Here is a 25,180-nt window from a genome sequence, read left to right on the forward strand (position 1 = left end):
AACAAACCTGGCACATAGCAAATGCTCAAAGAATTACAGTTCTCAGAGTATAAGTGACTTGAGTTGCCTGAAGAAGAGAAAATTGAGAGATTGGTCCATTTCCTTACCCATTAAATTCCTGTAGACTTACCAGCAGCATATCTGCTCATGCAAAATGGGGAGATATGAACAGGGACTGGGGAACCTGATACAGAGGCACACCAACATCAACAGCCACGAGATGAGCAAGATAGGTGTTTATATTAGGAAAGTTCAGAGAATGAGATATGATTTTTTATCATCCCTGTGTAGATGAGATACCATTTTGAAATCTTTTGGTGGTGGTGGTGGTAGTAGTAGTGATGATACTAGGAATTTAATCCAGAGATAGTCTGTCAGAACTACATCCCCAGCTCTGTTTTTTAGTTTTCTTTTTACCTGATTTCACTAAGTTGCTGAGACTGACTTGAACTTTTGACCCTCCTACCTCCACCTTTTGAGTTGCTAACCTATGATTATCTAAAAGTCTTTAACATACTCAGATATCTTATTCTTGAGAGTACACTGCAGAAGTGCCCTCCCCTTTATAGTTATTTTTTTTCAATCCCTTGTCACATGTTCCGTAGTCTGTGTTTAAGTTCAATGTTAATAATTTTAGAAGATTTTTAGAAGCCTATAAAAATAGATATATAATTTTACCCTTTTTTACTTTACAGAAAATGAATGGTCATCTCAGGTTATTGAATATAGCCTGTGCTGCAAAGGCTAAGTGGAGACAGGTTGTACTACAAAAGGCTTCCCGCGAGTCCCCTTTGAATTTCAGCCTTAATGGAGGAAGTGAGAAGGGATTTGGTATTTTTGTTGAAGGAGTAGAACCTGGGAGCAAAGCTGCTGATGCAGGACTGAAACGTGGTGATCAGGTGAGTAAATTACTCACCACTTAAATTAAAGCCATCTTAGCAACAGTATGTCTATTAATTTTGTTCTTATCTGATACTTCTTAAATAGATATTGTCAGCTTGAGTGTTTTTTTGAGTGTCTTTTTAGAGGTAGTATTTAAATATGATTTATTTTTTTAAACGCATTTATTATATATCCAGTACTGTAAATGAAAAATTTGATCTAGCATTTGAAACAGCATGATTGATTGGGCCTCATTATCATGACCTCCTTTGGGCCTGCCTCATATCCAAGGATTAGGAAATTATAAGTTTTGAAGGAAGGGTCATTTCGCTTCATAGCACTCTCAAAAGTGCTGGAGATTACCATAATTTGATGTTACCAGCTTAACTAATGTTCATATGATACATATGATAACATAACTACATTCATAAGCTGAATGAGCCAGATAAGGGACCAGAAAACATGAGACACTGGAAGGAATTTGGTATGATCCATTCTTTCCATTTAGACATTAGGTAACTGAGCAGCCTGTTTGAAAATGTGATTTACTTACAACCTTTTGTTTCATTAAAAATGCAATTTCCATGCTTACCTCAATCCTTCTAGTCATATTAATTACATTCTCAAGAGATTAAGTTTTTATATCTGTATTTTTAACAAAGCTCTCTAGGTGATTCTCATGCACATCAAAGAGTTGTTCCCCAGATCTTAGTAACCATCAGAATCACTTGAGAAACTTACTTTTTCATGTTCCAAAAACGTGTTCATTCATTCAATTAGAATGTGACTTTCACTTTTAACTAAACCATTCTCATTATTTTAATATGATGAGGGTATTCACATTATAAAAAAGTATTTTGAAAGATGCCGAACTTCAAAACAGTGATTCTCAGCCAATTGGTGATTTTTTTCCCCAAGAGACTTCTGGGTTTTTTGTTTGGTTGGTTGTTGTTTTGCAGAGGTGCTGATACTCAAACCTAGGCCCTCCCTCGTGCTACTTAAGGATTCTACCACTGAGCTACATCCCAGCCTGTAGATAGATATTTTGTTCATTATTGATTTTTTTTCTTTTTGGTACTAGGGATTGAAACCAGGGGTACTTTACCACTGAACTACCTCCCCAGTTCTTTTTATTTTTATTCTAATACAGGGTCTTGCTAGATTGCGGAATCTGTCCTCAAACTTTGAATACTCCTACCTTAGCCTCCTGAATTCCTAAGAATGACATTTACCCTGCTTTTCCTTCTTCCATCAGCCCTCTCTGCTACTGTGGGACGTGATCTGTGATTTTAAATCTATATTATTGTCATTGTTATCTATTTGGTTTTTTTTTTTTTTTTTTTTTTTTTTTTTTTTTTTTTTTTTTTTGGTTTTTTCCTTTAGTACTGGGAATTGAACCCAGGGATGCTGTATCAATGAGCCACATCCCCAGCCGTTTTTTTTATTTTTTATTTTGAGACAGTTAATACGACTGACTTTGAACTGTGATCCTCCTGCCTCAGCCTCCGGAGATTACAGGCATGAACCACTGTGCCCATCTAGATTATTACCATTTTTAAAAAGATACATTTCTTTTCTTTCCAGAATATTTTTGGCATTTGCATCAAGTTTCACAAATTTGTACGTGGTCATTAAGACATTGCAACTAACTTGACTAATTTCATTGTTTACCTTCATTTCATCTGTACCATCTTTCCCCATTATTTTGATTCACTTCACAATTACCTTTAGCACTTCTGGTATTTTTTCTCAAAAATTTATCCTTCCATTTCTGAGGATGTTGTAGTTCAGTGAAGTGTGAGATACCTTAGTAACAATGATTTTTTTTTTCCTTTAGAACACTGAAGGTTATAGAAAGTATATCATTTCATCTTAATGTTCCCCAAAAGAAATTCAAACCAACCTTATTTTTCTTTTGTGCTTCTGGGTTTTTTTCCCCATTGTGATGTTTATAGAATCTTTTTTCTCTGCCCTTAGAATTAAAAAGTGTCTTTGGGATATGATAAAAAGCAGATCTCTTGCCAAGGCATGATGGTGCACACTTGGAATCCCAGCTGCTCAGGAGACTGAAGCAGGAGGATCATAACATAGCATATAAAATAGCTCAAAATAAAATAAAAAGGATTAAGGACATAGCTCAGTGGTAAAATGCTTGCCTGATATTCATGAGGCTCTGGGTTTGATTCCCAGCAATCCCCGCCTCCAAAAAAAAGGGATTGCTTTATTTTTATTATCTTTGCATTCTACTGATAACCCATTTTAGCATGTAGATGCAGGTCTTTTTTAACTATGAATTTTACTTCTTTAGAATTTTCTTTTCATAATGTAGTTTTGCTTTCTCTTTTTTCTTATCCTTTTGGAATTTTTATGTCAGTCCCCTAGATCTCTCCTCTGTTATTTTTTATTCATTATCACTTTTTACTGGAATTGGTATTTTTTAAAACTAAGCTTCTTGTATGATTCTGAGGTATAGCCAAATTGGGCAATTCTTGATATGAAGGATTCCCAGCGTTCACATGAAAAAAGAACTCGTCTTAGTTGTACTTCTTTTGGGGGGGGGGGGGTTGCTGGGGATCGAACCCAGGGCCTTGTGCTTATAAGGCAAGCACTCTACCGACTGAGCTATCTCCCCAACCCCTTAGTTGTGCTTCTTGTTTGGCAGCCTGATACAATCAGTGACAGCAGATTTTAAATATAGTTAGAGTGCTTCTTTCAAATGAATTATTTTACTTTTAAATACAGTAAATTTACATTTAGGATATTTGATTATACACACACATATATAAACAGTAATTTTTTAGATGATCTGACATGATCAAAATTTTTCATTTATGAACCTTACTGTGTTCTTTGTGGAAAAAAACAATTTTCCTTAGTATTATCCCAAAGGGAATATATTTACAGTAGAGAATTTGGAAAATGCAACCGTATAGGAGAAAATATTAAATAGCAGTCTACCTTCTCACAAAGAGAGCCATTGTTCACTTACGGTACATTTTATTGAAGTCCTGTTTTAAATTTTTTCAGGATAAAACTTTTAAGCTTTTGTCTTTTTGTGATGTTTTCTTAATTTGTATTTTTCAAATACTTTTAAGATAATGGAAGTAAATGGACAAAATTTTGAGAATATTACATTTGCAAAGGCCATTGAAATTTTGAGGAATAATACTCACCTTGCACTAACTGTGAAGACCAACATTTTTGGTAAGTTTTTTGTAAATACTGTCTGAGCTTTGCTTTTTTTGTTTTTATAATGTAAACGTAAAAGTCATTACAATGAAAAGACAGTAAAATGTAAAACATTTCTTATCTGAGCTATTAAGATATTAGGATTGCTAATGTTGAATAGTATAATTTAGAATTTTCACTTTTCATTATTTGTATTATTTTAATATCTTAGTTTGAAAGTAGGCATACAACTACATTAATTCAGTCATTTATGAAATATCTGTTGAGCATCTATTATGTCTGTTCTCTGTTGGGGGAATATTTAGAATGATCTGAATAGAACTTAGAAGTCATAATCAGGCATTTTTTCCCTGTTAATTTGCCAATTAATCTACTTCCAATGTCTACTTCTAATCTTTTAACTAGCTTTCTGAAAAAAGGTGAATGCCAGATTGTTTCATCAAAATTAAAGCATTGAATTAATAATCAGTGACTTACAGATCTGTAACAACAGACTTACCTTCCTGTGTATTGTTGATTATATTATATGCATTGTTATTTTTTTATAGTTTTTAGTTGTAGATGGACATAATATATTTATTTTTTTGTGGTGCTGAATATTGAACCCAGTGCCTCACATGTGTGAGGCAAACACTTTACCACTGAGCTACATGTTTGTTGTTGTTTTTTTTTTTCTTTAATTTTTTTTCCTTAGTTGTAGTTGGACACAATACCTCCATTTTATTCATTTTTATGTGGTGCTGAGGATCAAACCCAGTGCCTCACATGTGCTAGGCAAGTGCACTACCACTGAGCTACAACCCCAACCCCTGCATTATGTTTTTATCATATAAATAAAGCAAATGTTAATCTTGTACTTCTTTTATTAAGAAATTTACTGGGTTTTTTTTTTCTTTTTATAATTTTTAGAAAAGATTCACTGTCATTTGGATTCATTTGACACTGCAGGATTTTTGCTGAAATTCTGAGAAAGGCAACAGTAAACACAGTATAGCCGTAGAAAATTTAAGAGTCCTTATGAAGGCAGGGCTGGTTTCCTCTAGATTTCAGTTGCAATTAGAGAAGAGTTGACTTTCAAAAGTATGCCTATAGAAAGGAAGTGCAAGTTTCAATTTTTCCACTTGACCCTCTTTATACTGTTTAGTAATATTGAAAAAAGACATTTGTTATCTTTCCTCTTTTTATTGGAGTCACTTTGACTGAATTACATCATGTTGACTCTGATACATAACAGTCATTTGGCAATTTCCTGATAATATAGTACTTTAACATAGAATAAGTAAGAAAACCTTCACAGTTTTTAGATTTCCTAGAGTTGACACTAGTATTTAGTAATACTAGCTTTTAACTTAAACCACAAAGATCAATTTTGAAAAAGATGAAACCAGAGTTGGGCATGTTGGGCAAATTATTTACTCTCCAGGCTTCATTTTCTCCAGCTATATGTCATAGGATCCAATACCTTTAAATCCTTTTTTCTTATCACTTAATGATTACTAATTAGTATAAAATATTATTATATACAAAAATGTATAGATAGCATAATATAGTGTTAAACAACATTGACTCCAAAAGACAGAAAAAGTAGGGCTTAACGATACAAAAGGTAGGGAACCCACACCCTCAGAACCCTCTGAGTGCTAAGAATAATGTTGCCCAACAAAATGTCAGACTGGATATTGCATGGATCTTGTAAGCAAAGAGAACACCTTCAAAACAGGAAAGCTGTGAACAGAAAATGTTTAGATGATACCAGAGCAAACCATATTTACTCATTTTATATTACTTAGTATAGACAGCAAGGAACCACCAAGGATAAAGAGAATTAGAATCATCAAGAAAGCATGATGGAATCCCTAATAAGTGATCTTAAAGATTCTGAGAGGGAAAGTATTCAAGGAGACAACATTTCTAGAACTCTGCTTAGAACAGTTTAAAAATTTATCCCTTGAAACAAGAACAGCATGTTAGAAGGGAAAAAAAATTGAGGAAGAAATAATTCTTCAAAGGATATAAAATATGGTGATAGTGACAAAAGCATTCAATAGAAGGAATTGATAATAAAATGATATCCTTAGTTGAAATCTTCCTACGGGATGGGAGAAAATATGCCAGCTATTCATCTGACATAAGATTAATATCCAGAATTTATAAAGAACTCAAAAACTTGGTTTTAAAAAACACAAATATATGGAAAATGTTCAATATCATTAGCCACCAGGGAAATGCACATCAAAAGCACAATGAGATACCATCTCACCCCAGTTAGAATGACTATTATTAAAAAATAACAGTGGATGAATATGTGGGAAGAAAGGAACTCTTACTATTGATGAGAATGTAACTTAGTACAACCACTTTAGAGAACAATATAAAATTAAAAATAGATCTACCATATGATCCAACAATCCCTCCTCCGGGTGTATATCCAAAGGACATGAAATTGGTGGGCATACAAAAGAGATACCTGCTTGACTTTTTACTATAGCTCTATTCACCATACCTATGATATAGAGTCAGCCTAAGTGCCCAGCATCAGATAAATGGATACAGAAAATGTGTATACATACACAATACGTTTTATTCCAACATTTTATAAAAAGCAAATTTTGTAGCAAATTGGATGGAGCTAGGGACATCATGTTAAGTGAAATAAGTCAGACACAGAAAGACAAGTACAGCATATTCTCTTTCACATAAGAAAGTTGACCTGAAAGTAGAATAGCAGTTACTAGGGGCTGGGAGGGTGGGGCAGGAAGGTAGAAGTGTGGTTGGATATAATCAATGCATGCTATATTCATGTATACACACTAAATTCCATAAATATATATAATTAGTGTGTTAATTTTTTTTAAAAATCTCAAAACAGTACAGATTTTACAGTTGAATAACAAACTGTATTAGTATTGTAATTTGTTGATTCTTAAGGTTTTATCCATTTGTTTTTGATCTTGTTGGAAACTCCTGTTTCCTTTTATCCCCCAAACAACATAAAAGATACTCTCTGTGGTTGGGGTTTCGGTGGGCAAATTTATACCATTTACATCTTTTCTTTTTTAAAGTATACTGCTCAGAGCTATGCCTTAGGATCATTTGGTTACATTATTTAAGTGTATTTTCCAGAATGTGCAGTCACCTTTCCACATTTCATCAGAATCTAAATATCTGTTTTTATAAAATTAGTTAAGTAGTAGTTATATTGCTTATTACCTAAATAGGAACCTCTGAATTTTTCAAACATGCTGGCAACCTACCCATTTCCTATCCATTTCCTCCAGTAACTTTATTTTATCAGTTTGTACAACATCATAAGTATAGTCAGATTTGAAAACTGAAGAAAGAAGTAGATAAAGCAGATAAATAAAGAATGGGTATAAATGTGATCATGTTTAATTGAATGGGACTGCAAAAGGCCAAATAACAGAAAGTAATTGTGTTTCTCCTTTAAATTTATTTTTGGTGTAAAAACTTCCTAATGAAAAGAAAAGAAATGACCAGCTTATTTTTTTATTTCCAGTGTTCAAGGAGTTGCTTAGTAGGATTGAACAAGAGAAATATGGGGTTCCTCACATTCCCAAAATTGCTGAAAAAAAAAGTAATCGGCATTCAATCCAAGATGTCCCCGGAGATATTGAACAGACATCACAGGAAAAAGGAAATAAGAAAGTTAAAGCAAATACCGTTTCAGGTGGAAGAAACAAAATCAGGAAAATTTTGGATAAAACACGATTTAGTATCTTGCCTCCAAAACTATTCAGGTAGGTGCTATCACTCTTTGTTGTATAGGAATTTTTATATTGACAGTAAAATTTTTATTTTGGGAGAGGGAAGTTTGGGTCACTCCTGTTTTTTATATAGCTAATGCATCATAACATCTTCTAGCAATCTGTAATAAAATAAATTCTGAATTCTCCCCATTGCTTTTAGGAAGTTACCACTGTTAAATTATATAATCATCTATATATTTTTGGTCGAATTTCAGTCCCCAGTCTAGTTTGGACAATCTTGGGACACATTCACTGCTACCATTTTTTGGTTTTGTTTCTGCTTTGCTTTGCTTTGCTTTGCTTTGCTTTGCTTTGTTTTGCTTTGCTTTGCTTTGCTTTGCTTTGCTTTGCTTTGTTTTGTTTTGTTTTGTTTTGTTTTGTTTTGTTTTTAAATCGTGACACCATTTTTCTCCTCCTGAAGTCTAATGTTGAACTTTTAGGTCAAACCTATTTTTATTTCAAAAACAGAATATCGTCAAAACTAAGTGATAACCTGAAATTTTTAAATGTAAATTAAAGTGTAAAATATCAATTAAATTAGTCTACTGATGTATCCTGGTTGAGAATGACTCTAGTATATATTATATGGGTATATATTTTATAGATGTACGTATATTATATTTTGTATATATACACATATTACATGATTATTATTTACTATACATATGTTACATATAATGCAAAACTTTTGTGATTGCTTTCATAAAGCAGTTCTGAGAACACTATAAATACAGGTGTAATACTTGGCACATAGTAGGCACTCAAGTAATACTTATAGAATAAGTTAAGACAGTGAATCAGCAGAGGGAAAAAAGCATATTCAAAGAAGCACATATATAATTTTCAGTATTTTTTTCAATAGCTAAAATTCACAAAGATTTTGAAGAACAGAAAGTACTCTTCCTAAAGTTCTTTCTTCCAAGAGAAAAGTACATTTGCTCTTCCTTTAATGTAGCACTCATAGATTGAAACATCCTGAGCCTTGTTCCTAATCTCACTCTATCTAGAAATTCATAATTCATTTTCTGAATGCCTGACTTAAGTTGAAGTAAAGGATTTATAAAAAATCATAACCTTAAAATAATAGAATTTGCTAATATTGTGCATACTATAGCAAACATTGTAAGAAAAGTCTTATTCTCACAAATGAGGATCCAATAAAGGAGAATATAAAAGGAACCAACCCACAATGAAGAGGTTGAGGACAATTTTGAGATGACCAGACGTCACTGTAGGAAAGGGAGACCAGAAGACAGAAAAGAATTCACAAGCAGAGTTTCTTAGAAGGTAGTGCTCTTTTACTTCTAGAAACCCCAGGGGGTTTGGTCTGGAATCTTTTAAGTGGTACTCATTTTGACTGGTAGCACAGTTGCAACATGTGTCATTTAAAACCTAAGAACACTATTAATTATGACTCATTTCAGCTTGTTAGTATTGAATTCTTGCAAGCTCTACTCAGATTTCAGGCAACTAAATCAATATCTCATCTCCACGGAATCCTTTGGGAAACGAGAATTGGTTACTGTACGTGAATTCTATCTTTGCTTACAGCATAGAAGTTGAGATCACCAGGGCAGTCAGTTGAGTACCTTCTACATTATCACCTTATATTGGTACCACAAAAAGAAAGATCTAGTAGAAATAATTTTACTTAAACTCAGAAGGGATTTTTCTAACTTTAATTTTCCTCATTTATTAACCAACAAGCATTTATGGACTGTTTTACTTTGTGCAACAAACTGTTAGCTATGAGTACAAACATGAATAAAATGTGCTGCGTTTTAGAAGCTTATATTAACCTTGGATGTTTTTACTAAACATTAGTTTTAATGAAGTAAAATGCTAATAATTTCACCCACATAAATACCAAAAGATAGCCAGACTCAACGGGGCACACCTATAATCACCAGCTATTTAGGAAACAGGAGGATTGCAAGTTCAAGACCATCCTGGGCAACAAAACAAGATTCTGTCTCAAAATACAACTAAAAAAACCCAGAATATTTTAGTAGAGGTCGTAAAGGTTTCTGGAGCCTATTTTGTGAGGAGAGCTAATTATCATTTTATCATACTGACCATTTTTCATTTTTGAGAATGTATGGTGTATTTCTTGGCACTTAAACTCTTGAAGTGAATTCAGACAATTGCTTTTACTACGCAAAAGTTTACTATCTCTGACTTCTTAAAATCAGGAAAAATCTCTAAAACCTTAGTAGGCAGAGAACATGAATTCAAATATTTCGTATTGATACTGATCAAGAATACAGTTCAAGGCAAGACACCATTTGTTTTCATCAAAAATTGACAGAGAATAGTAGGGACCAGAATTGATAATATAAGATAGATAATCAATTCAGACTGCTGTTGGTAATATAAAATGAGGTAGTGTTTCTATAAATAGTTTTGTTTTTTTGAGATAGTCTCACTCTGTTGCCTAGACAAGACTCGAATTCTTGGTCTCATGATTTTCCTGAAAGGGGACTATAGGCATGCACCATTGCATGTCTATGTAAGCATTTTGTACAGATGTTCTTAATTGTTTTGTCAATAATAAAGCAAAATTGGAAATACCCTTAAATTCTGACTACGGGAGATTAGTTAAATCAATTGTACTGCAGAGTGCAAAAATAACTAGAAGGGAAAATAGCAACATGTTGATTGTGGGTGATTTTGTAAAGTTTTATAAATTATTTTTCCCTTCTTCCCTTGCTTTCTGTATTTTTCAGGATTTCTACTTTGAATATTTGTTACTTTTTAATTGAAATGACTGCAATTCCTGAGTATCTTCTATATGCCCAGATGCTTTGAGAGAAGCATCAAGAACGAACTTAATCTCTTCCTTTAGGAGTACTCATTTCTATAAAGAGTAGGGAATGACTTTTCAGAGTGCTATAGGAGAAAATGTCTGCATCTCTAAAAGAAACAAAGAAAGAATATAAGGAAGAAACAAATACTTGAGATAAGAAAAGATAATTCCAAAATCCTAAATCATGACACTTTCAAGATGAAAGAATATTCTTGAAATTGAGTATTTTTTCAAATGAAAAAAAAGTTAATTTAAATAACATCTGTAAATTAAGACATAGTAGTATGGTTTTTATTTGACCTGAAAATATTTCACAATTTAGACAATTCATTTGCCTTTTCATAAATCACTCAACTTTTATTTCTATAATCACAGTAGCCTAAGTTATATGTATACTATTGATTGTAACATACCCAATAGTAGACTGTTTTCTTGCTTATCAGGAATTATTTTTTTCCTCCAAACTTCTTGTCAACGTCCTTTTTTTGTTTGCTTTTAACATTGGGGTTATTTTTCATTTGCATATTGGTACTATTTTTGTAACTATTGTAGTTCCATAATATGAAACTCAGTACTTTTATTCTCAGCGAATTTAGTGTCAGGGAATTACTGAGGAATTTTTCAAAACTGTCTTGTTTCTATTATTGCATCACCTCTCAGGAGACTGTTATGGTAAGAGTTGACGTGCTTATTTGCCAAATAGGCTATATCAGTTCAGCTTCAAGCATGGATATTTTGCCATTTAAATACTATATCATTTCTGTCATCGCATGGATTGTACATGACAGTATAATTTTCGTTTATATATGCTCACACCTCAGTTGCCATGAATCTGTAACCAACTTTACATGACAGTAGCTACAGTGGCATATCAATTCATTATTAGTAAGCATAGTTAATGTTAAATAACTTCAGTATGATATAAGGGTTTTTAGTATTCCATGAACTACTCTTAGTCTCTAAAATGAATTCCAATTTGCTGTAACTAATGCAACTAATTCCCTTTTATAGAAAATTCTAACTTTTAGTAACATTTAAGTTTCTTCTACTTTACTCACTAATCTGTAACTTTTTTCTTTCTTGGATTCAGTTATCTGACCCTCTGTGTCCAAATATTGGTAGGTGTGTTTGCAAAAATTGAAAGAAAAAAAGGGCTGTTCCTTTTTTAAAAAATCTTTATTTCTACATAATTTAAGCATCTATGAAAGCTCTTCTTCTTTAAAATATTTAACTGTGACATCTAGGAATACAAACTAATCGTAAGGAGCCAATTTAGGGTAAGCATAAATTTTACAGATAAGGTATTTCCTTTGCCTTACTTGTCAGATAGACTCCTTTTCTCCCTGAGAATAAATTGTTCCCATATTGTCCTCTTCTACTTTTCAATGTGAATTAATTAAAATTCATATCCTTTCTTAGGTTTGTGCAATTATTTTAATTTGGGTAAAAGTACTTTTTCCTTTTTGCCAAAATATTTACCTTCTTTACCTATTTTAATCCTTATAATAGTTTGGGGGTATATAAGGAAAACCAAGGTCCAGAAAGAGAAAGAAATTTACCTGAGGTCAAACAGCTAATAATCCAGGTCTGTAGGACATCAAAACTTGCTCCCTTTATACAGTAACAGAAATCTTTGCTTCTTCCATGTTTTCATGCTTTTCCCAACTCTTCAGCTCTGTCAGTCCTGGCCCTCTCTTTCTTATATGGCTGCTGACAATCCTTTAGCTATTTAACAGTTCTGTAGCATCCTTTTCTAATCTGCCTAAATCCTATATTTTACTTCTAACATATTATAAATATTTTCCGTATCACTCATTTTTAAGACTATTGCTTTATCCTTTCCATTATAATAGGTAAGTATTCTATGATAATGCCTATTTGAATGCACAGCAAGTACGAGGCATAATGGCGCATCGAATAAAATTTAGATGAGAACTAATATTAGTGGAAAGCATTGTTTTTCTGTATTTTGGGTTTTTTTTGTTGTTGTTGTTGTTGTTGTTTTAAACATAATGACACCCCTAGAAGTGGTATTTTGGCTACTGACACTAATGGGAATCTTCTAACCCCCGTTCCCTCCACAATGCTGTGTTTATATAGAAATGTTATACTTTAAAATTAAACCAGTATTTTGAGATGTATAAAACTTAAGTGACAGCATTATATGCTCCTCCTCCCCCCTTCAAGTAGATTTAGAGTTTCCTGTGAGATACTTCTGAAGCATTTTAAAAGATGTTTTTTGTTTGTTTGCTTAAATTTGGCCATTAAATTAGTGCCTTTAAAAAAAAAACCTTAAAAGGGTTTTAACTTTTGCTATTTCCCTTCTATTCTGGACTTTATATGTTAGAAGAGAGGAAGGAAGGGACATTTTCTGTGGTTTAGCTACACGTTGTTGGATACTTACATTACAGGACACTAAAACATGCATCCGTGAATTAGCTGGCAAATTTTTCAAAGGCTCCCTAAACATTCAGGTTCAGTTTCTCTACCAAAATTAGTAGAAACCAAGTATGACTATTTTTTTATGATGCAGAATTGCTTAGATATACAAATTAAATTTTATTTGAATATAGTTGTTAAAAAATATTTATATTGTCATCATTAGAGTTATCCTGTTTTTAAAAATTACTATAAAATTTTAATCCTATTGTTTAAATCACCATTTTGAAATTCTTGTTATGCCTTGATACACAGAGAATAAAACTTTACTGTTTAAATACCCTCTAATACTTTAAAGTGATATATGATTTTTTTTTTTTTTTAAGTGATGGAGGCCTGAGCCAATCACAAGATGACAGCATTGTGGGAACAAGGCATTGTAGACACAGCCTGGCTATAATGCCTATTCCTGGAACACTCTCATCCAGCAGCCCTGATCTCTTGCAACCTACTACCAGCATGTTGGACTTTTCCAATCCTTCAGGTAATGTCCATGTGTGATTGGTACCTAATGAACAGATAAATGGTTGGGCAGGGCAATAAATATTAAATTTGCTTGCCTGCTACCTTCTCTTACCTCTAGGTGACTTCACAGGAAAAACTGACAGAAAGATTATCTTTTTTTCTAAACTTGCATAGTATTTACTCAAAAATTAAACAAAAGTACATAAAGACTACCTCTGACCACAGATTTAGGTATCTTTGGTAATTATTATCTGAGCAATGGAATGAAAACAGACACTTCTTGGTCAAGAAATATGTTATCCAGTGGGCTGGGGAGATAGCTCAGCTGGTAGGGTGCTTGCCTCGTAAGCACAAGGCCCTGAGTTCGATCCCCAGTACCACACACACACACACAAAAAAGAAATATGTTATCCAGGACTGGGGTTGTGGCTCAATAGTAGAGCGCTTGCCTATCATGTATGAGTCATGTGTGAGGCCCTGGGTTCAATCCTCCTCAACACCACATAAAATTAAATATATAAAAAAGTATTGTGTCCATCTACAACTAAAAAAATTTAAAAAAAAAGAAATATGTAATCCAAAGTATGAAAAATTTAAATTTAAGTGGCCTCACTAATCTTTCTCAGGGATGTATAAAAATGCCTTAGTATAGTTTTCTAAAAGCAGTGATTTTTCCCTCAACATCTGAAGCTAAAGTTGTTATCAAAGTATTACACCATCTTTTTCATTGTTGTTTAGACTTTCATTGTGGGACATCAAGTTGATTTTCTTATACCTATTAATGCCCAGAGACAGAAATTATCACCTAACTATATAATCTAAAATTTCATTTTAAGAAACAAAACCTTTTAAGAATCTACTAGATATCATTTAAAGAAATTCAGAAGGGCTTTTGGTAAAAGACACATACAGTTAAGAACTTAGCTATATAATTGTGTCCAAGGAAGAGAAGGAAAAAAAATGCTTCTGCAAAGATCAACATATTTCTGGTTCAACTTAAACTTTCACTTCCAGCAACTAGTATTCAAAAGGAAGGAAACTCAATTACATAAATTTCAGTATTTGAAGAAAATATAAGTGTAGTAGTAAAGTTTGTGTTTCATGATCACAACTTAAAACTCCAGGACACAGCACAAAAACACAGTTTAGTGAGGTCATTCTGTTTGTGGTTTTTTCCTTTTTATTTCAGTTGCCTCTTAACCACTAGAGAGATTACTAAACCTAGTTGTATATTTTTCACACCTCATTTTGTATATGGCTATCAGCATTCTTTCAAGAATAAAAATTTTAGTGAATCATTACTTTGCTTAGAGATTTCTAGCAGTTTATCAGTGAGTATTCACTTATGATACAGAAATCACTCTCATTATATGATCAGAAGTTAATGTAAAGGTTGTTACCAAGTTAACTAACTTGAAAGGGTAAGAAAGCAAGCAGTGAAGTATCACGGGGTAGGGAAAACTACCATCTGGATTCAGTTTCTGTTTCATAAAGGAAATGTTAACTACCAGTGTGAAGGTGTTTTGCTGGGATGAACCTCCTTTCTTACCTCCTGTCCTGACGTTATCCCCACTGTTTCTTCATCCTTTCTTGAATATGGCATATCCCTATAGAACTCTTTGTGTAGTGCAGGCCATATAGCCCATCTGGTAGAACTCTTTGTGTGACTTGCCCTTCTAGGGTTTCCTCCCTGCACGTCCAATTAACTTTTTCTTTTCATCAGTGCTAAAAGTAAATGTTACTTCATCTGGGAGGTCCAACTCCCTCTGCTGCAGTGTTACTCTCTCTTTTTTCAGAAGTTCCCAGCACATTTTCATGTCTTGTCTTATTTTATTTCTTATGTGATAGGATAGAAATTTATTTCTGTGCCTGTGTGTATTGCATTCTGTGCTGGTACTTCTTATACTTTATAGAAAATTTACATTACCAGAGGAGAAGCTAAATATGCATACATTCATAAAACAAGTATTTAGGGGTGTATGATAATGAATTTATGTCTGTACTTTTGCCATCAGCATATGTAGAATATAAGACTAAGGTAATAAGGAATGGGCTTACAGGACAGGAGAAAGAATGAGAGAAGAGGTAAGTTGAATTATTAGATGGGAAACAAAGGAAAGAGGTTGAAGTTGTTAAAATTTAGAAACTATTAATTAAGCCCCATGGAGCAGAAATTTTAGGCCTCTGCAGAGGAGATGCTGCCCAACTTGATTACAGATTGGATCATAATTCTCTTCATTGAAAACATTTTTTAAAGAACTGAAAATGCCTTTTTAAAATCTGTTCAGAGTGAATCTTAATATGGTTCAGTCTGCAGATTGTGCCCATATTAGTAATGTAAATGAACACATATATGTATTTAACTTACAAAATATATTTTAAGCCCCAAAATGTGTACCTTTTTGAAAGGCCTTCTACCTAGTGGTGGTATTATTTTTATTTATCTTGAAAAAATATTTCTTACCAACTAATTCCAAATTCATCTCCTCACATAGTATGCAACAGCACTGAAATTAGCACATCACATTCATATATTGTAGTGCCTATGTGTCATCAGCCAGGCTTACTTAATGTTACCAATCTTGAGCTTAGTTATGTTTATTCTGCAAACATAAAATTGTTACTAGATCAAAATGAAAGTGGGGGCAAAACTACAGAACTGTTGATAGTTTTCTTTTGATTGCTGACTTCTTTATGATTTTGCTTTACTTTTGCTGCCTTACAGCTGTTGGTTTTTACTGTAAGTATCCTGGAATTCTATTCCTCATCTTTGTATGTGGTATTTTGTTATTTTTAAAAAGTAAGATGGAAGAGAATTGAATGAAATAGAAAGCAGAATTTTTATTTGTTCTTACAAGATGGTATTAACTGGCATGTATCCTTTTAGTCATTTTCTTTGAAAAATATGTATATATTATATTTCTATATTTAGAGTGTACATGCTATTCTACAGCTTGTGAAAGGTTTTTGACATTTTTAACCAAATAGAAGATGGAACCTAAAAATTTCAGAGTGTGGCTAAAAGGAACTTGAAACTGAGGAGTTTTTTTCTGTTGGTTTTGATTTTTTCAGAGTTTGCATATAGAATTTTTTCCTTTTTCATTTACTAGCATAAGACTTATTTGATTTACTTAATGTAGCAAACTTCTTCATTGAAAGTCTGAGGGGTTTTTTTTGCTAACTTGTAATTATAAAGAGACATAATCATATTTTTTTGAAAAATCAAACTATAGAGAAAAATCAGGTATACATGTTTCTACTTCCCAGAATTTACAGTTGTTAATTTACTCATATATTCGTTCAAAAATTTATTCCCATAAAATGTGTATGCTATTGCTTTCATTCCAAATGGAATAACTATACTTTTATTTACCCATTTCACTTAGCAAGTTACCTTGAATACTTTCTTATATCGGAATGTGGTGTTCTGCCAAAATTTTTAAGCAGCTGATAGAATTCTTGTCACAGTCTCCTATTAGTGGACTTCTACAGTGTTTTCTAAACACATATCTCTATGTTTTATATTTGCATCATTAATATATTTTTAACTTTGTCAGTAGAAATTTTGTAGAAATTTGTTTTTTCTTATTACATGAGTACCTAAAAACTATCATGGATGTTGCCTCTCAGCCTACAAAACTTAAAATAGTTACTACCTGGCCCTTTAGAAAAACAAGTGTACCAATTCCTGATCTATACCATTAATTACACTTGGTTTTCTCAGTGGCACTTTTTACTATAGGAATTGTCATGTTTAGTTGATTATTGTCTTTCTTTTACACACTATTTACTACTCTTTTGAAGGAAAGTAAATTGCCTGAGAGCAGATTGTCTCATTTATCACTATATCTTTATCACTTGGAACATGTTGACACATACCAAAAAGTAATGTGTACCAATGAATAATTTATAGTAGAAAGAAAAGGCATCTTTTGTTGCTTTTTTTAAGATGATCTTAAATACTTAAAAAGTTCTTCCATGTGAGTATTGCTCTTGATGTGTTCTTCTAAGAACATATACATATTTGTAAAGAATATATATGTAGTACTTCCGTAGCAATTCTATAATAGAGAAAGGTTTACATTGTCATTGGTGTCAGAAAAGAGAAATTGTTCTCTTCTAATGTCTTGGTTTTCCAGGTTGGCATTCATTATGTTGGCAGATTCATCAAGGTTTGGATCATAAGAGACTCTTTGAATAATCCCACTTGTAGATCTGTGCTAGAGGTACCTCTGGATAATGCTTGCCTCTCTTTTATGTGACCGGAGAACAACTTGTACTTCTCTAGGGGAACAGATGCTTTTAACAAAATGTGGCATTTTAATAGCCCATTCAGCAAGATATACAACTGTATTCCTTCCTAGAAGATGTTATTGCATTAGGGAAAGAGAACATGAAGTACGTGCAAATTCCCACCCAGTTTTTGTGAATAAAGTCCCCTGAAGAAAGTAATAAAAAGGAAATCTGCCCTCAATTCCCCCAAGGTCATCTAGTACCACTTGCTGAGGCTCAACTTCCAAAGCTCTAGTAAACAGATCCAGTTCTGGAGCCCAGGACCCATTTCATGAAGAGGATAGGAACAAAACAAGTAATAACTGTATATTGTTCAGTCTTTTATTAACAAGTTAAATTGAATAGTGAAACCACTTTCTTTCTCCTGGCAAACCAAAATATCCATCTGCTTGCAATTATTTTCTAGAACGTTGCAGAGAAACATCTCTGATTTTGGTGGATCATTAAAGAGTCTGACCTTTAGCCTTGTGGGTTTAGAAACCTTATGCTATCAGCAACACATTAAGGGATTGGCTCATTGGCAAGAAATCTGATCAAGAAGTATCCAGTCTTCAAATCTTTGAATATATCAAGGAAAAACATTTTGATGCATTCTTCTTACGATAGAAACCTGAGTAGATGAAGCTTTCAACTTGACAGTAGATCTAGAGCATTCAGCATTCAGGCCAAGACTCCTTTGGAAATATGTTCACCTATATTCAGTTGAATCTTCCAGCCCTGGGAGCCTGTTTCTGTCTTTTTGTGTTATTATCTGCGATGGGGAGGGCACCTTATTCTGTGAAATTATTTCCTGCCAAATTTGTTCCATTACTCTCTTCATTCCTTTTGAGACAAATTTGTAAATTTTTTCTTCTTAAAAATAGTTACCCACCAGCGTCTCAGGAGGCTGATGGAGGAAGATGGCAAGTTTGAGGCCACCCTCAGCAACTTAGCAAGGCCCTATCTCAAAATAAAAATAGCTGGGGATTTGACTCAGTGGTTGAGCTTCCCTGGGTTCAATCCCCAGTACCAAAAACAAAACAAAGGAAAAGTTAGTAATTTTTATAATGCTGGGCAAAGAGAAAAAGTTACTTGATCCACCACAATCTCCCCTATTCACTCCACATTAGTCATCTCACATACACAGAGAGAGAGAGAGAAAAGCCACAAGAAGAAATATTCCTAAACTTTTTTAAAAGCAGTTTTGTAACAGTAATTTATTTTCATAGGAAAATATTTACCATTTGTTTGTGCTATCAAATCACTTTTCACTTATATTTAATAACATTAAAACTTAGCCACTGCCATCATGGTAAACATTGTTCTGGAAGCTTTAACCAGTACTGTGTGATGAGAAAAAATAATAAGGTAGGACAAGAAAAAGGAAAATGTCATATCATAATGCATATCATATGAACAGGTGGAATTTATCTGTTAACAGCAGAATTCCCAAAGGCAGAGATTGAGATATTTAACCATACAAACATTTAAAACCTTTCTGTGTCAAAAATAAAATAAGACTATTAAAACTTGGCATATGTTTACCTCTGTAGAGTAGAATGGGTGTTCAAATCTATCATAATTCAGTGGGAAAAGGCATATAGAATATCAAAAGGTATTTTAGAAAAGAAGAAATACTAATGATTAATGAAACCAATTCAGTTACTGAATCTCATCAGTAACCAAAAAAATGAAAAATAAAATAATAACATACTTTTAGAGGAAAAGAATAGGACTTTCAAAAGGAGGAAAATGAAATAAAATATTATTTTATAAAACATTTTAATAAGGATGCAACAAAACTGATGCATTTGAGTATTATAGAATATAATCTCTTTGGGGGGCAGTTTGGCAGTGTCTCAAAAATCTTTAAGAGCCAGTCACAATGATGCATGCGTGTAATCACAGTTACTCAGGATTCTGAGGCAGAAGGATCACAAGTTCAAGGCCAGCCTGGGCATCTTAATGAGACCCTGTCTCAAAATTTGGTTAGAGATATACTGTAGTGGTAGAGCACTGGTTGAATCCCCAATACCAGAAGTGGGGTGGGGAGACTTAGCAATTCTTTTTGAGGGTTTTCATGGAGGAAATAATCCAATCGCCTACAAAGATTTATCTGTTTTGGGGGTAAGAATGGGGTCTATGTCATAATATCTTATCAAATATATAAAATGGTAAACAATCTAAATGTTTTTCTTTAGGGGGTTTGAAATAGGTAAATTACATATTATGGAGTACTTTGCCTATATTTAAAATAATTTTATAGAATAATGATGTCAAAATGTTTATAAGTGAAAAAATTGTGACTTCCAAGCCATATGATGATATGATCCCAGTTTTTATCTTTGTGAATGTGTATTAGTGTTTTGTCACCTGAAAAGAAGTATATAACATTTTTATCAATAAATGTAGCAGTGAGTTCTGCTAATCACCTACATGAAATAAGAAAATATATTGCAACATTTACAGATATGGTTATGTTCCAGATTGTTTTTTGAAGAGTTTTAAAGTAATTTTCATGAAAATAATGAGGAATTTTTTTATTTATATAGATATTCCTGATCAAGTTATAAGAGTTTTCAAAGCAGATCAACAAAGTTGCTACATTATCATCAGTAAAGACACTACAGCTAAAGAAGTAGTTTGTCATGCTGTTCATGAATTTGGTTTGACTGGTGCATCCGACACATATTCTCTTTGTGAAGTTTCTGTTACTCCAGAGGGCGTCATAAAGCAGAGAAGACTTCCTGACCAGTTCTCCAAATTAGCTGATAGAATTCAACTGAATGGAAGGTGAATAAGCTTCTTAGTGAATGTAATTATTTGGTGTGTGTGTGTGTGTGTGTGTGTGTGTGTATGTTTATGATTCCCTGTTAGATGTAGTGGCACATGCCTATAATCCCAGTGACTTGGGAGGCTGGGCAGGAGGATCACAAGTTTGAGGCCAGCCTTAGCAACTTAGCAAGACCCTAAGCCAACTTAGTGAGAACCCTGTCTTAAAATAAAAAGGACTAAAGATATAACTCAGTGGTAAAGTGCCTCTGAGTTTAATTCGCCATACCCCCGCCCCCACCCCACCAAAGAACTTTTCGTCTAAAATTGTTTCCATTTCATCTGTAAGTGACATTCTCTCCAATACAGTGATAATTTTGAAAATGATGATAAAGAGGGAAAGCACTCTTAAAAATGAAATTACATATATGATCACATTTATGATTTTTTTTTCCTTTTAGGTATTATTTAAAAAATAATATGGAAACAGAAACATTATGTTCAGATGAAGATGCTCAAGAACTAGTTAAAGAAAGCCAACTGTCCATGCTGCAGCTCAGTACCATTGAGATGGCCACCCAGTTATCAATGAGGGACTTTGATTTATTTCGTAATATCGAACCTACTGAATACATTGATGACCTTTTTAAGTTGGATTCCAAAACAGCAAATACTCACTTGAAAGAGTTTGAGGACATTGTAAACCAAGAGACATTCTGGGTTGCCTCAGAGATTTTAACTGAATCAAATCAACTCAAACGAATGAAAATTATTAAGCATTTTATTAAAATTGCACTCCATTGTCGAGAATGTAAGAACTTCAATTCCATGTTTGCAATAATAAGGTAAGTTAGTACAAACAGGAACAAATATCTCTAGTTTTTTTCATGCTGTCAGACATGAAGCTGATTTTCTGCTTAGGTATTAAGTGCCTAGGAAAAGAAAAGTTCAATTAATAAGACTTCATTGAAGTATTATTAGATTTCATCAATACCATTAGAATGGAATTTTGTTTCTTCCATCTGTCACTTAAAAATGTACCCCCCACACTCCTTTTTTAATGAATGCAAGTGATTGCCTTCCCATTTTTTTTCCTTTCCCTACTTTCAGTGATCATACTCTTTTTTTTAGATTTGTGCCCGAGTGGGTTGATCTTTATCATCAGACTTCTGTACTGTGCATGTTTAAGTACCTCCTTACTGTTATTTGACACTGGAAAATCAGTGTGGTATCAGTTCTCTGACCTAAAATTGGTATTTTGAAATAATAGCAAAAATAATAATATCAACCATTTGGTAAGCTCTTCCTGTTTGCCAGGCACTGCATGGGGTATTTCAGGGCATATTGTCATTTGAGCAGTATAAGCCTTTAGAATTATAAAAATTCTTAAACATTTATAAGCCTGGGATACATAGATGGCTGCATGAGCTCTCCCTGCTATCTTCTGCCTGCTCATTGTGAGAAGCTAATTCTAGATCATTTCTTTTCTGACCTTCATCGAGCATACTGCTGATCAACAAAGAGATTCTTCTTAAAGCAGGACTGATTTTAAAGAGGAAGGGCGTTATAGTTAGGTCCATTTGAAGGCCATATTTTATATACAGCATAATTTTTCCTTCCCAATGCCACCTACACGTATCCCCTACAAAATGTACAGTTTGTTCCTATTACATAAGATAAAAGTGGAGTCTTTTTCCAGGACTCTTTAATCATGAGCCTACAATTGAACTAAACACTGCAGACGTATGGAATAGAGATGATCAAAATAACCTTTACAATCAGCTGCACCTGTATTTGAATTCAGTTTCTCCCATGTAGTAGCAAGGTGTTTTTGGAAAACTTTAGACCAGTTTTCTTATCTATAAGATGCAGGAATTATACCACTTATCTTATACTTTTTAACACTAAAACAGAAGCGGGATGCCATTGATAAACATTTAGAAGGCTGGAAAGTCACTCTGTTTGTATAGGAAGCATCAAGTGAAGGATTTGAGAGTTATAGGCCCAGTTTAGAGTATCCCATGAAGAAAATTGACATGGAGAGAGTGGATGATCTCACTTTAAAAAGAGAGTATAGAAAGAAAATGATAGAGGGCTAAAAAAACATATCTTATTATCTTCTGTGAGCAACTAAGAAGAAACAGAGCCCAACCAGAGATGGAGAATCAGTACAAGCAGCACAGTTAATGATAGTGTAATTGAAGGCAAGGAATTTGAGAGGTGGTGCACAGTAGCCCCGAGAAGGGTATAGGAAAGGCCCAAGGTTTGGTTAAGATGCTTTGCTTTGTTAAGAGATTTGTTTTGTTACAAAGAACAGTTGTTGTATACAATTTGCTTTGTAGTCTTATATTTAAATTCAAGTTTATCAAAGAATATAAAGAATTATTCTTTTCATTGGAGATGGGACAGGTGAATCATTTTGTTCTGACTGGGATTAAATGCATTTTGTATTAAAAATAAATATTTACTTTGTGAAAAAAGCATTACATAGAAAAAAATCCAAAAGATACTTTAAAAAGTACACTGTGTAAAGTGACTCTCTCCCACTCTCCCACTAATCTCCAGTTCACCCAAATTTCTCTCCTACCTTGGTTTATTTGAGGTTTTTTGTTTGTTTTGCTTTGGGTTTTGGCAGTTTTATGTTCCCTGGTATCTCAAGTAATTTTCTTACACTTAATTTCATGCTTTCAGAAATACCATTCCTGATTTTGAAAGTATTCCCTCTTTTTTTTATTTGATTGATTGATCATGGAGATTATTCCAAATTAGTACCTATGAAGATGCCTCGTGTTTTTTTATTTTTTTTTTTTTAGTTGTAGATGGACATAATACCTTTTTTTATTTATTTTTGTGTGGTGCTAAGGATCAAACCCAGGGCCTCACATGTGCTAGGTGAGCGCTCTACCACTGAGCCACAACCCAGCTCGAGGTGCCTCAGTTTTTTAAGCAACTACAGAATATTCCTTTATACATTATTTATGAATATTTCTAAATTTTGGCCTTTAAGCTATTTAAAACAATGTATGATGTTTGTATTTGCCATATAGAAGTGCCTTTTTTTTTTTTAATAGATTAATCATTTTTCTCTCTTGGAGATTCTGCATTTTACGTTTGTTTAAGAACAAAGAACTGCCTTGGTTTGAATTCAGTGTTGGTACTTAATAAGTGAACTGAGTTTTCTTCTCTGTAAAATGGGGAATCATGGTAGTTCCTGTCTTATAGGGTTAATTCAGTGAATGAGTACATCAAAAGCTCTCAGAACCTTTATACTATTATAGTTTGATTTATATTACAGTCTTTATTAATTTTCAGTTCATTTTGATATAAACAGTGAGGTAGGAAAATATCTTACTTTGTTCCAAATGGCTTCTCAGTTATCCAGAATCATTAATCTTTTCTCCTAAAATTTAATGAAATTCCATACATATTTTGGGTCTGTTTCTGGCACTGTGTTTCATTCATTTATCTCTTCATTTCCTGTTTAAATTGCTAAAACCTTATAATAAGTTTTAAGAGCTGATAGTTAGGCAGAACCCTCATTAATCTTTTTTTACTTTCCTCTGGCTATTTCTGGTATGTTTGTTTCATATGAACTTCATTGTTCATTCATTTAGTTCTTTTGAAAGGTTTTGTGGGTGTTTTCATTGAGATTACATTAAATAGATAGATTGACTTAGCCGACTACTTCACATCTTATACCATTGCCCCTTTACACCTAAGTACAATCAATTTCACTTGTTCTGATTTTCTTGTTTCTTTTCTGGAGTTTATAGCTTGTTTATGTAAATCTTGAACATTTCTTTGTATGTTTAATACCTTTTAATGCTTTTTGGAATGGGATTCTTATATCCACTTTTTTGCGCCTGCCTAAGGATTCTAATTCTTATGTATATCAGTTTTGTACACCCTCAACTTACTGCATTCTAGTTTCAAATAATTTTCAGTTAAGTCTTTTGGGATTTTGAGTTATATAGTCTAATTTTCATACCAATAACAACTTGACCTTTTTCATTCCATTTATTATTTTTTTTAATCTTGTCTGTTTCTATCTGCTGGTACTTTCACATTAAATACTAATTGTAATTATGAGCCTCTATACATAATTTATGGTTCTATAAGAAGCTGGGGTTGTAGCTCAGTGATGGAGCACTTACCTAGTAGGTGTGAATCACTGGGTTTGATCCTCAGAACCACATGAAGATAAATAAATAAAATAAAGATATTTGTTCATCCACAACTAAAAATATCTTTATAAAAAGAATGGTTCCTACATTTATTCATTAATCATAATGCGGACTCGGTTAAGAACTATACAATTGAATTCTCCTTTTACTGGTTTTCTAAATATTAGGAATAAATATTGAAATTAATTACATATTAGTATTGTAAATTATTTTAATAGTTTCCTGAAAATGAATTACCTTTCTAGTCTGGCATGAGCTCCATTTAAGCATGGTAAATTTTATAGTGTTGTATCTTTCTGATTAGTGTGGCTTTTTTGTGGATTTTAATATCAGTAATACCATGCTGACTTCATAAAATTTAAAAGTGTTTTTTCCTTATTTATGCTCTCTAACAATTTAAATCC

At 33.0% G+C, this 25,180-nt stretch overlaps 1 protein-coding gene and 1 non-coding gene across 10 annotated transcripts in view; one reads left to right on the forward strand and one right to left on the reverse strand.

Annotated features, from left to right (window-relative positions):
* The window catches only part of Rapgef6 (Rap guanine nucleotide exchange factor 6), a 212,625-nt gene that overhangs the window by 150,518 nt on the left and 36,927 nt on the right, over positions 1 to 25,180 (forward strand). For 5 of the 9 annotated variants that reach the window (XM_047556031.1, XM_047556034.1, XM_047556038.1 and 2 more), the window contains 6 exons: positions 696 to 899; positions 3,978 to 4,086; positions 7,589 to 7,829; positions 13,410 to 13,567; positions 20,373 to 20,613; positions 21,054 to 21,437. In XM_047556031.1, coding sequence (XP_047411987.1) covers positions 696 to 899; positions 3,978 to 4,086; positions 7,589 to 7,829; positions 13,410 to 13,567; positions 20,373 to 20,613; positions 21,054 to 21,437 — 1,337 coding nt within the window. Of the gene's footprint in view, positions 1 to 695; positions 900 to 3,977; positions 4,087 to 7,588; positions 7,830 to 13,409; positions 13,568 to 16,273; positions 16,289 to 20,372; positions 20,614 to 21,053; positions 21,438 to 25,180 lie in introns of all 9 variants that reach the window. The other 4 variants (XM_047556030.1, XM_047556033.1, XM_047556037.1 and 1 more) reach the window with 1 other exon arrangement.
* Positions 3,442 to 3,520, reverse strand: Trnai-uau (transfer RNA isoleucine (anticodon UAU)). Its single transcript has one exon. It is a non-coding gene; the product is annotated as a tRNA-Ile (tRNA).

Source organism: Sciurus carolinensis, chromosome 6 (assembly GCF_902686445.1).
Source record: "Sciurus carolinensis chromosome 6, mSciCar1.2, whole genome shotgun sequence".
NCBI classification, from domain to species: Eukaryota; Metazoa; Chordata; class Mammalia; order Rodentia; family Sciuridae; genus Sciurus; species Sciurus carolinensis.